This window comes from Thermobia domestica, chromosome 14, assembly GCF_964235325.1.
Source record: "Thermobia domestica chromosome 14, izTheDome1.hap1.1, whole genome shotgun sequence".
In the NCBI taxonomy this organism is placed as follows: domain Eukaryota; kingdom Metazoa; phylum Arthropoda; class Insecta; order Zygentoma; family Lepismatidae; genus Thermobia; species Thermobia domestica.
In genome coordinates this window covers 77,176,008-77,189,120 of record NC_137467.1, presented here as the reverse complement: position 1 = coordinate 77,189,120, position 13,113 = coordinate 77,176,008, and the positions used below count along the sequence as shown (strand labels likewise).

General features: G+C 36.3%; 1 protein-coding gene across 1 annotated transcript in view; it reads right to left on the bottom strand.

Moving 5' to 3' along the window:
• The window catches only part of LOC145670227 (E3 ubiquitin ligase Rnf121), a 43,209-nt gene extending 33,676 nt beyond the window's left edge, over positions 1–9,533 (bottom strand). The window contains exons 1-3 of the mRNA XM_081738612.1: positions 9,421–9,533; positions 6,490–6,530; positions 2,382–2,523 (exon numbers count right to left, since the gene is read on the bottom strand). Of these exons, the coding sequence (XP_081594738.1) occupies positions 2,382–2,523; positions 6,490–6,530; positions 9,421–9,447 (210 nt within the window). The 5' untranslated portion in view covers positions 9,448–9,533. The remainder of the gene's footprint in view (positions 1–2,381; positions 2,524–6,489; positions 6,531–9,420) is intronic.
• Positions 9,534–13,113: the final 3,580 nt, after the last annotated feature.

Genomic DNA, 13,113 nt, shown 5'->3' with positions numbered 1-13,113 from the left:
TAAGTCACACTTAAATAACTTCTTTTTTTTTCTTTTTGTACGAATTTTCGAATCTTTCTTGAACTTTTACAACCTTTAGAAATATTAACATTATGTCTGCAATTCTAATTTAAATGTCCTGTTTTTACTTAATGTGAATAAATGCTGGAAGTACGTCTCATTGCGGCTTTTGAATACACATTTCTTTTCTTACAATATCATTCTGTTGAGTAAAAGTAAGGTGAGTTTCGTATTTCAAACACTTCATAATCGTTCACGAAAAAGAAAAACAAAACTACCTATTGATTTTAAAATACAAGTAACTTGCAATTAACTGAGAACCACAAAACTTGTGTGTGTCAGGAGGTGAAGTATACATCTATATATTAGTGTAAGAAGCAACGAGCCAAACTGAGAAATTATCATTTTGAACAACATACAATACGACGAAATGTAGTAGAAGTCTATTTTTGTATGGTTACGAATTTAAGCAGCACCTTCATTTTCCCTAGTTGAAATTTGTATAAAACGTCAGATTTCTTTCTGGACAATACAGTATTGTACAATGTTGCTACATCTAACATACCTAGATAATGTAAATAGTTTCTGCTTATACATTTTTTTCCATAGATGTTAACTAGTTAAGTAAGCATTTTAAGCAATATCTATACCTACTTAAAAAACTTGATATTGAAAGCACTTTAAAACACACTGAGTTTTAGACATGTTATTTTCAGCTGAGGAATGTGTCACGCAGCGATGTCCGGGGAAATGAAATGAAATGAAATCTAAGTTTTATGTCCCCTAATTCTTTGAGGAAGGTTCTCGTTGTCTTTTCGTGCTATTTAGTAGAATTTGTTTGATTTCTATGTGAGTATGAGAGTTTCCTCAGGTTCCTCAGGTTTCAAGATTATCAGATTTGTTTCGTATGTTGGGGAGAAGAATAATCCTTTTTCCAGCTACTGGTTCCTTCTGACGCAATGCAATTGCAACCCTTTGCAATTGGGACGACTACATCTCGGCTGTGATGGTTGTGTTACTCTCTAGCAATTCAAAGTGAACAATGTAGCGCTGTGCACCAAAACACAAAGCAAAAATGAAATGAAATCTTTAAGTTTAACGTCCCACGGTTATGCCGGTTAGGCTAAAGGAAACGGTGATAATGAGAAATGAGTGAAATGGTGGAATGAAGAAAGTGGGAGGAAATGGGTGAACCTCGAGAAAACCCACAAGCACGGTGTTTGTCCACCACAAAGTCCACACGGCGCGAGCTGGGATCGAACCAGGGACCCCAAGCACCGGAGGTGAACGCTCTACCACTGAGCCACCGCGCCCCCCAAAACACAAAGCAGTACCTCCTGTTAATGAAGGCTTTGTTTGACGGCAAATGTCACAGAACCACGGAACGAACAATGATTACTTATTTTGCGTTTATAATAACACCTACTTCTCGTCATTTGTCAATATTTGGTTCAGAAATGAGGCTTTCTTGTGGCGTTACACTAATGAAGAGCAAGCAGCGAATCGCTGGAGTTTGCTTTCCTTAGTCAAAACGTGACGAACCTGAGCTTCCATGTCTTTCCAAGGTTATACAAAATGGTTTCTTCTGATACTTCACCTTTTATGCGAAATTCCAGCATGATACATGTAGATTACTCCCGTTATCATTCTTGAGCAGGGCTTTGTCGATAGATAGACGCCAAGTTCGGCTCTTGTCCTGGAGGCTCTCATCTCCCAATGCAAATCGGCTGAAACCTTTCGCACCGTGCACTCACTCACTGATGCCTCTCCAAATGAGAAGCATATCTTTTGAACAGCTTCTACAGCACTGCTGCCCAATTTAAACCCAGCAGTAAACATGACCGCAAAATAACTTTTGGCACTGACCTGTTCACTTGAGGATTGTAGTTCCTAGAACTACTTTCGATCATCCGACATCTCTCACAACTCTACATTGACTGACGGGCGTATCAACAGTAGACGTCATTCCGGCAGGGTTGCTAATTGAATTTTATTCTTCGTTACAGTGGCTCGAACTTTTTGGATACCTGATATATATATATATATATCCGAGAAGTTCACTTGGTATTCAAAATGTCACTACAATTCACACATCATCTCGGGATACTTAAGACTCCTACAAGCAATATATACACAAAGAAGATAAAAAAAGAGGGGAATAGATGTTACTGAAAGCAAAGAACCGCATAAAGGACACCGTCACGTCAGTTTATAGACAACAGCTGCTAACAATCACGGTGCCATCATACTGGCCACTTAGTTTTGGAACTGTTCACCTATTCTTTCCTTATATCCCCCCTTTTCTTCTACCTATTGGCAACAGAAGAAGGGCCCCTAATGCTCCAAAATGTATGAACTTCTGAGTGGTAATAACCTCTTACCTGATATGACTTAAAGTGCCTTTTCTTCCACTCGACTAGAACCACTTGAGCTACTATTAGTGTGACCAACAGGATAAGAATCATTTCTGCATGCATTGCTTCATGACCTTTATGTTCTTCGTGCATTTTTATATGTTCTAACCTGTAACAAATAAGAAAAATAAATACACGAACATATAGCTCTTGGTGCTCTATCCCACCAAGCTGGTACAAGTGATTCTTCAAATATGCCTTCTTATCCCAAATGTATTTTTGTTACCCCGGTAACTATTGATGAAATATTAGCAATTATACGAAAGATGAGAAATAGCCGTTCTGCAGGTCTTGATGAAGTACCGTCCAGTATTATAAAACGATCTGCTTCGATAATTGCTCCCCACCTGACTCATGTAATAAATTTTTCCCTTCAATCAGGCATCTTCCCACAACGGTTAAAAGTGGCTAAAGTGATTCCCTTGTTCAAAAAAGGCAGTCGGTACGATATTAAGAATTATCGCCCTATCTCAGTTTTATCTGTATTTTCAAAAATTTTTGAAACGGTAATGTCAAATAGGATAAGGAATTACTTACATTCCAATAATCTAATATCATTATCTCAACATGGGTTTTTAACTGGCAAATCTACTGATTCTGCAATTTTCGATTTTCTTAGTACTGTTATGCATACAATAAATAATAAAAAATGGGCAATTGGACTCTTTGTTGATCTTACTAAAGCATTTGACACTGTAAATCATGATCTCTTACTCAAAAAATTAAGCTTTTATGGTATAAGAGGAACTGCCAATAAATGGATCGAGTCTTACTTGAAGGATAGGTATCAGATAGTTCAAATTACGAACGAAAATAATGGCGAAATGCGTAAGTTTAGTAGTTATAAAGGTACAATACTAACTGGAGTACTTCAAGGATCAGTGCTTGGTCCATTACTCTTTCTTATTTACATCAATGATTTGACACATGAAATGTTGCCTAATAAATGTGTTTTATTTGCTGATGACACCAATGTTATTATTACAGGTAACTCACGACATGATATTGAATATAATCTAAACACTGCGTTTTCACGAGTAAGTAACTGGTTAAGTAACAATAAATTAGTTCTAAACAATGACAAAACTTCCTTGCTAAATTTTTATTATCCTCTTCAAAATAAATTTATTCCTTACATAATGGTAAATAACAAAAAAGTCGACTTTTCTATTTCAACTAAATTTCTTGCTGTCACCATAAGTTCAAAACTAACTTGGAATGAGCATATTTCTCAACTCAACAAAAAATTAAGTAGTATTTGTTTCGGCCTGCGTAGACTAAGAGGTAATGTCACAACAGAGGCCTTAGTTTCGGTGTACTATGCAAAATTCCATTCTTTAATAACTTACGGTATTATTTTTTGGGGATATTCTACTGAATATATTAGCACCTTTAGCTTACAAAAGAAAGCACTAAGGGTTGTGTTTGGATTGTCACCAAAGTCTTCTTGCAAGCCCATCTTTCGAGGGCAAAAAATATTACCATTACCTTGTGCGTATCTATATAAAATTATCTTGTTTACCGTAAGTAACAAACACTTATTTATTGAAAACAGTAACGTCCATAAATACAATACTCGATTCGTTAATAATTTGCATGTTATCCCCCAAAATTTCTCGTTTTTTTAAAAAAGCGTATATATTAACTGTACAAAAATTTTCAATAAGTTACCTGACTTTCTAAAGCAAAACAAATCATATTCTATGTTTAAATCGGATCTTCACGAGTTCTTAGTAAATAAATGTTACTACTAGGTAAATGAGTTTTTTGAAGACAATGTATAAATGTTTTTTTTTTTCTTTGTTAATTATATTATGATTGTATAAGCTTATAAAAGTCATAGTTATGTATGTATTACATTATCTGTAAGTTTTTTTATAGCATATATGTAATTATTTTGTAATTTTGACAACTGTATGCGTGCTCGAGAATACTCTCATTTGTATGCAAAACAGGCAAATAAATAAATAAATAAATAAATAAATATAAAAACTAATACACAAAATACATCAATTTTCTTGATTAAAATTGACGTATACTTTTTACTCTTCTCCTAAACTATTTTACGATTTGGGTTACATAATTATTTATTTAAAAACTGAAGAATACTTATTTCTGACACTCACCTCCATGCTCACGGAAAAGAGAATAAAATATACTGTAGAACATTATTCATTATAATTTTAAGTGTGTACATATATATGTAAGCGAAACTATGAATAGGTTTAATTACCTGATATTCTACATATCTGATAGTTCTTGCTATGTGGAAAGTTAATTTATTGAGATGCAACTAAAAATAGCAATAAACTAGCTAGTTGAGCACATCGAACATGCTAGTCTATTTTATAGACATCTTTATGTTAATTTTACATATAAAAACGAACTTTTACAAATACGCGAGACAACTACAAAAATCTGAGGGTTGAGACAACATTACCGTTGTAATAAAGTACAAAAATCTGCAGAATCAATAACAGGGTTCCTACTGATCTGGAGAAATCTATTTCCCTGAGTTCTCCCTGACCTTTGGCAGGTGTCGAATGACGCTGACATATAAATAGCAGGGTTGGCAAAAACCATGGTTTTTATTGAAAAAACAAAGTTTTTTTTTTCGTTTAAACCTGTTTTTTTTTTTTGTGTGTGTGTGTGTGTGTATTTATATCACATACGAACAGAAATAAGTTTGTTTCGCCTTGGTATTATTATGCAATAACCGGGTTATACTGAAAGGGGTCACATAAGCTTAAAGCGGAATCCACACAGTTTCTCGACTTATATCCGAAAGAAATTGTCCTCCATTTGCACTCGAAACCGGGACTAATTGGCCACGAATGCCTGCCAACTCACTCACGAAGGACTCCTGATAAAAATACATTGTACTTATCTTTACATACTTGTTAATATAGTTGTCTAATTGTCAAGAGTCATTACAAAAGGACAAAAAGATAAACAATTGCACAAGTGAAACCATTATACAGAATTACATATAGACAATTTCAAAATATTGCAGAGTACAGAAGAATTAATTCAGTCCAAGTTAGTTCACTATGACTTTTATTAGTCCAAGTTAAAGAAATAACACGACTTAATTTGCATACCGGTAAGAAAAGTGAATAAAGATACGAATTATTTGAGTCCACTTTGGCTCCGACCCATTTATACATAAATAGATACCAAAGATACTTCTGATTTCAATAAATGCCTCTCGTCGAGTTTGTATGACCCCACCCCCAAAAAAAGTATGGCATTTCAATGTATTTTATCAATAGTAAACTAAACATTATTAAAACGAAACAATATTTAGAATTTTTCATTGATTGCAATTACATAATAATAATAATAAACTATTTAAAAATCACAAAAGAAACATTCATAAACTTATAGCTAAGTATATATAAAAAAGTTGCTTTTGTAGTATAATCTCTTTGAGTAATGAATGGGAAATTTAGGTCTGAATATAATACGAATATTATACGGGAGTGAAACGTGATAACCCACAAATGTGTGTTCATCAAGATTTTACGAACACTTACACTTTTACGAACATTTTTCGTTTTTGGTTTAAACCAGGTGTTTTGAACAGCCAACCCTGATAAATAGGGAATAAATAGTGAATATTTAAATATGAGAACATTTATTCTATAGAGACAAACATTAATCAATTGCTCATACGTACATTCCACTTATCACGCATAAAAATCTGAGCAACGTTCCATACTGTAATCATTAATGATTACGTAAGCAGAAACTCATGTATAATTAATGTTAGAAAAAATATATTTTTTAAAATTTCCCTAATTTGCAGTATTTTCATCTGACCAGTAGAAACCCTGAAAAACATGAGTTTCAACAAAGTATATCATAAATGACTTCCTTCAAAACTGAAACAATTAGAAAAAAAAAAAAAAAAAACACCTCATAGCCGAGCACAGAAATCACTATTTTCTTAAATAGTAGGAAACCCACCAAATTTAGCCAATACTTTCTCAGCAGGCAGAGTTTAAACTTAATGCACCAATGTACCATTCAGAAGGGATTTTTTAAGGAAAATAAGTGAGAAAAAAATAGTTACCTCCATCTTTCCTCTGGGGTCAGTTCCTCGTAGGATTTGTTCTGAAAGAAAAAAAAATACACACATAAATAGTGGTAAGTACAAAAAAACAAACACCGAAGATTTATCACCATACTCTGACATCAAAGGTACGTAGGCCACATGCCACAACTCGAGAACCTTCCATTCATTGTTAATGGTAATATCTAAGAGTTTAAATGGAGTACTAACGAATTTAAATTAATATAGCCACCTGAGTGTAAATCGAATGCACTCGAATATTAGGTTGTGAAATAAGCCACAAAATAAAGCTACCATTAAATCGATACACATTCTTTAAAATTCTTGTGTTCCCCAATGCGGAATTGGCTTCTTGTTCCAGAACTATAAACAAAATTGAATCTGACGGGTTTTTGGATATTGGGCTATTAAAGGCAAGTACACAGAAGTCAAGAAGACAAGCTAAAGGTGGTACTAGTTTTCCTATGAAACCCTGATGTGTCTATAATCATGCTTTAATTGGGTATTTTTATTCCTTCAACCGTTGGTATATGACACGTGAGCTTGGAATTTGAACAACATGCATTCTCGTCGGGCACAGAACCAGGTCAGCACACTTAAGTGTAGCGGTTAGTAGAGTTTTTTTTTTCTTTTTTTAATCTATTTATTTATTAAAACTCAATTCACATATAATGCCGAGCAGGAGACAACGAGTGAAGGCAGTGGGAAGGTACTAGAACACATGTCCCTCCATATAGGTTAGTAGCTAGGTTGGTTTCTTTCTGTACCAAAGCTTAATATTTAATTCATATAGTATTGTCGAGCGAGCATCAGCGTGTGAAGGTGGGTTAGAGCCCGCACGGCACGTTATTTTCTGTCTTTATTACAGCTAAATTGGAAGGTGAACTTGTGTTCTAGAACCTTGCGAAAGGCACTTTATTTTTGAAATGAAAAATGAAAAATGAAATCTGTAAGTTTTACGTCCCACGGTTATGCCGGTTAGGCTAAAGGAGACGGTGATAATGAGAGATGAGTGAAATGGTGGAATGAAGAAAGTGGGAGGAAACGGGAGTACCCCGAGAAAACCCACGAGCACGGTGTTTGTCCACCACAAAGTTCACTTGGCGGGGGCTGGGATCGAACCCGGGACCCCAAGCACCAGAGGTGAACGCTCTACCACTGAGCCACCGCGCCCCCCACACTTTATTTTTCTCATTACAACGTAATGGGGATGTGAGCCAATGTTCTAGAACCTTAGTGCATTTCGTTGTATCAACATATACAAATACCTGTTTACTTAGACTAACATCAAGGTATCGCCAGGCCAATTTCAGAAAATTTACTGGGTGAAATGGAAAATGTATTTTGTTTGTAAGGAAGTGAGTGAAAGTCATGTGAGATGAATAGTTGAATTTAAAAAAGGGTTGTTGTTGGTGGTGGGTTTTGATGTAAGAGGCACTGTATGTGGAAGCGGAAGAGACTATTTGGAGATGTACACGTTACGAATTCGTGGCGCGAAAGGCAGTGTAAAAATGGCACGCATATGTCAAGGTTGTGACATTATCGTGCTTGAGTTTTATCGAATTACATGAAAATAACGTGCGTCAGTTGTTGGAACTGTGTGAAAGGCGAATAATTGTCAGAGGCGAGACTACACTGCTACAGGCGAAGAGTTTATCGTAGTGGAAATGAATTGAAACTATAGAAAAGAAAAATATTATTTTCAGTGTGGAAAAACGGTAAAGGCAAAAAGCTGCTACGAAAGGTACTTCAGGAATATGACGACGCAATCTAATCTAACCTAATTTTTCTTCGATTCTCGTGTGGTTCGGCAGAAATGCCGATATCAGTGTAAGGATACAGCTTCATATTGATAATATTGATAATATCTTTCAATCATGTAAATAAAAATGGCCTATGTTTAGCAGAAGGGGTCCAGTTCTTTTCTCTAAAAAATGTTACAATTTTGGTAATTTCTGTTCACATTCGGTTAGTTTAGGGTAGGGTTGGTTAGTTTAGTTTATGTTATCTTAGTGTAGGAGTTCCGCATAATTTTCCAAAAAATGATAGAATTTCGCTTATTTCTACTAATATTACGTTAGTTTAGGTTAGTTCAGGTTAGCTTACGTTAGTTTATGTTAGGTTAGGTTAGATTTGGTTACGTTATGTTATGTCTAAATACTTGCATCACTCATTTCTCCTGTAAATTTTGTGTTTTTTACGTGCTTCTGGACCCCTTGTACTAAACATACCCCATAAAAATATTTGGAAATAATGCCCTTGTAATCCCAGTGGGTGCGATGTCCAGAAACTGAAAGACACGAAATGGAGAGATAGGCCTATGAAGGCACTATTTTGGTAGTGTAATAATTTACAACTTAAAATATATATATATATATATATATATATATATATATATATATATATATATATATATATGGCTCGCTTTGAGCCCTGCTTGTCGCTAGCTGGATTCAGTTTTGTTACAGTGCAAGTATAATTCGACGTTAGAATTAGTGTCAAGTATGCACGGTAACATTTTCAGATTTTGTAGATCAGAAAATTTAAATTATTTCGTGAATTTCAAAAGGGGCGTGTACTTTGAATTCATCCCTTGCCACTATATCTGGATTACAATTCAAGAACATCTAAATAACCATAACATTTATGACTAGGGGTTACAAAATGAGCAAACAATTTTAACAGATTACATTCGTCGCTGAAAATTTTGCACTTACATCGGAAAAACCTCATCTTTAGTAACAACTAATAAGTATTGGATAAAAACAGAAATTTAACATAAGATACTTTTCTAAAATCATGATTTCGAAAATTATTCGAACTTCAAATCAAGTATATCCCTGTGTGGATTAAGCATCTTTTAAATGAATTTGAACATTTCTTATGGATCAATATTCATTTTTCTAAGAAAAAAATATATATACCACTCACCCTAAGCTTCGTCACGTCCTCCGCCATGATTACAGATACAGAACAAACACATGGATGGATAACAGTGTAGCAAGCAAATCCATATAACTTCCACCCACCAGTAAAAAATCTACAATTTGGTCCATATTTCGTATTCTTCTTCGGAAAAATTACAAAAGAAAGTAAGGCAAAAGTGCTACAAACAAATATAATTTTTATGATTATCGCAAACTAAAACACATTTTTTTTTATTGTGTTGACTTAAACCGCTACGATATTAGCTCTACTTCTATTTATCTTGAAGCTGAGCTTTCAAAGATCTAGAAAGTGAATTCTTCCATACATTGCTTAATGGTTTGCGTCATTGCAACGCATTCTTCGCAGGATTTCTGAAATATTGTCTGAAAACGTCTCAGCTTTTTTCAACTTATCAGACGTAGCTTAACGTTGTGTTGCAACAATATTCTTAGCGAATCTCCAGAGTTAATTGTCAAAGGTTGTTAAGTCCACGCTTCGAGGTGGCCAATCAAGTAAAGTGGGTAATGAAGGTGATCCGTGGTCAAACCAGCGACCTAGAAACACCTCATTGAGATAATCCGAGGGAGAGGAGCTCCATCTTGCTGAAGCTAGCATGTACCATTGACCCTTCAGGTTTCTAAAAGGAGACACACAATCATAGTCAACGTCTTGCGAATAAAATCAGAAAAATAAACACACTGCTGAACAAGACTGCACTTATTTAATATAAAAACAACAAAGATACCGAGATTTTAAAAAAGATGTTAAGAAAGCAAGGGGTCAAAGTGTATAGAAAAGGTAGCAGAACGTTGTTGGACATGGTCAAAAGCAAAGGGAAGAAAAAAGAAAAGAGAGATCAGAAAGGTGTCATTTATTGTATAAATTGTAAGGATTGTGATATGAAATATATTGGTGAGACGGAGAAATTATTGAAAGAAAGAATTAAACAACATAAAAGTGATGTGAAATATGGCAGAGAAACTAACGCAATCTTTAAACATGTAAAAGAAAAAGGACATAATGTGAACTGGGAAGAAGTTATTGTACTAGAACGGGAAAAAAGATTGTGGCCGAGAAAGTGGAAAGAGGCCTGGTGGATAGAAAAGGAAGGGGATGTAAACTTAATGAATTGGACCAAAGGTATCAGCATTAATAAAGAATGGAGAAATATTATTGATAAATACAGAAAAATGTATATGAATTAATGTATTCAATGGTTGCTTGCTCCTTGTTTCTTTCTGGTAAAATGTTATGTTGCCCCATTGGTCAGTTCAGATAGATTTCCACGCTTCTGATTGGCTCTTTGAACGGGCCAATGAGAGAGCAGATAGAAAGATGAATTATGTATATATACTTGAGTAATTTTTTGGAGATGTTGCAGCTGAACAGAGGAATCGTCGATATGACTGTGGAAGCCTTGCGGTGTTAACGAAACAGTCACAGCCAAACACAGCAGCGTGAGAAAAACTGTTGTGAGCAGAGAAGAGTAACAGCCACCGAATAGTCTTTTCAGAAAATTCTGTGAGCATCTTAAGATAGAGAGAGTGTGTAAATAAAGAACTGAAAATTACATACACAGTACACACACCGCTTCCTGGAGAAATAGGCATTGTTTTGCGTCGGCTGGACCCCCTATCGTGAGTCAAGCTTCGCGCTGGCCATATAGGTTGTACAGCCTTTGGCGACAGTCCTGCCTTCGGCTGACGTGAACACAATACTATCTCTTCGGGATAGCATTAGAGAGGCAAAAACACAAAACTTAGAGAAACCTTTCCCTTCTCACCGAAACAAGTTTCACCACTAACCAAGAAGTGCGGCCCTTTCCAGAGACATGCCAAGACCACGAAAGAAGACACCAAAGAGAAGACCGGCGGAGACCTATACAGAAGTGGTGCAACAAGAGAATGAGGACAATTTGGAACCTTTCTTACAAGTTGCCCCAGTGATCATCCAGGACGTGTTCCCAACTTTCTCTGAACGCGACGTAGTCAGAGCCATAGCAAGAAAACTTCACAGATACGAGTTTGAAGTGAAGTGCTTACGTGAACATAACTATAGTGTGTATTTCAGAACAGAAGTGTCGCGGAGCATGTTCCTGAAGTTGTTCAAAAACGCAGATCCAGCTACAACTTTCGGCTCCACGTCAGTTATCCTGGAAGAACGCGATGATAAGCAACACGAAACTGCAAAATCTCCAGATCCGCAACAAGAAGACACCACACAGGCAGAGAAACCAGCACCCACACAGGTGAGAAAGCCACACTCCGGCTCTATGAGGGCCACACAAACATACAGGTGAAAAACCAACCAAGTCAAGTGTCGAAGCCAAACACAGTAGAGAAATCCGGCTCTTATCAGGACCACAGAGAAACCACACCGGAGAAGAAACCAGCACAAGAAGAAGACAACAACCACCAAGACAACTCTTCCCAACGTGAAGAAGCTCAGAAAGAAGTGCCAAATGACCAGACGGAGGAGGGCGATTTCCAATTAGTGAAGAAGAAAAATATAAGAAAACCCAATGCTACTACCAAGGATTCAGAAAAGAAGCCACAACGAGAAACAACATATACTTGCGTGATCAAAGGGATTCCCAGCACAAACAGCATTGAACCAATCAGAACAGCTCTCACGGAGCAGAATATTAAATTCTCCAACCTTATTCGTGTCCAAACGAAAACTGGCCCAGCACCTATGCTGAGACTATTCTCAAACAGTGCAGCTGACGTAGACAAACTAACAACGCATGGACTAACAGTCCAAAATAGACGCTATAAGGTGGAAAACTCCAAACTACAACCAAGACCGATGCCCTGCTGGAACTGTTACCAGTATGGGCATCGCCGCATTCAGTGTACAACACAGCAAGTATGTTTCCGTTGTGGAGAATCTCACACAGAGGACTGTGGAAAACCTATAAACAAGAACTTCTGCGCTACTTGCAAAGAACTGGAAGTAGCAGCTGCCCCAAGAAACCGAAGACACATAAACAAAACAAACTTACCAATTTCTCAATAGAAGAGACAACTATCGCAACTGGCCCTTTTCAGGACCAGAACACACAGAAACCGTCATCGTCCAGCGAACCTCAACATCACATTCCAACTGAAGAAACAATTAACGCAGCAATAGATTCTGCAACCAACGACATCATTATGTGGGTAACTACAGTCCTAACATTAACAACACCGCAAAACGAACGACATAGGATACTAGACGCCATACAAATAGCAACGAAGAAAGTCTTCTTGAAAACTATAAATGCACTAACAACAACATCCGGTAAGCTCCATATCACTAGGCCCACCTATGCTGAGAAAATAAAAGGACAACGAAAACCTACTAGCACTGATGTTCCAGAAGACAAGGCCACCAATAGGAATAAGGAAATCCAGCCTCCTCAAAAGTCACGCAGTAGTAGCAGCAGAAGGAAAAGATAGAAGAAGACGAAGTAAGCTGCAGCCTGCAACCCGATGACAACAGCACAGACATGGACTACGATACGGATATTTTGCATGTTAAAAAATAACAGATGTCCCACTAACAAAACACTCCCCATTACAGACAACACAGATTTTTATAAACATTTAACAGATGTAAGATAGGTTTGCTTTTAAACAGATAAGTTATTGATTTAATACTACAGACATGTTTACATGGATTTTCACCACCCTTCTTATGTGGTTTTGCCATGTA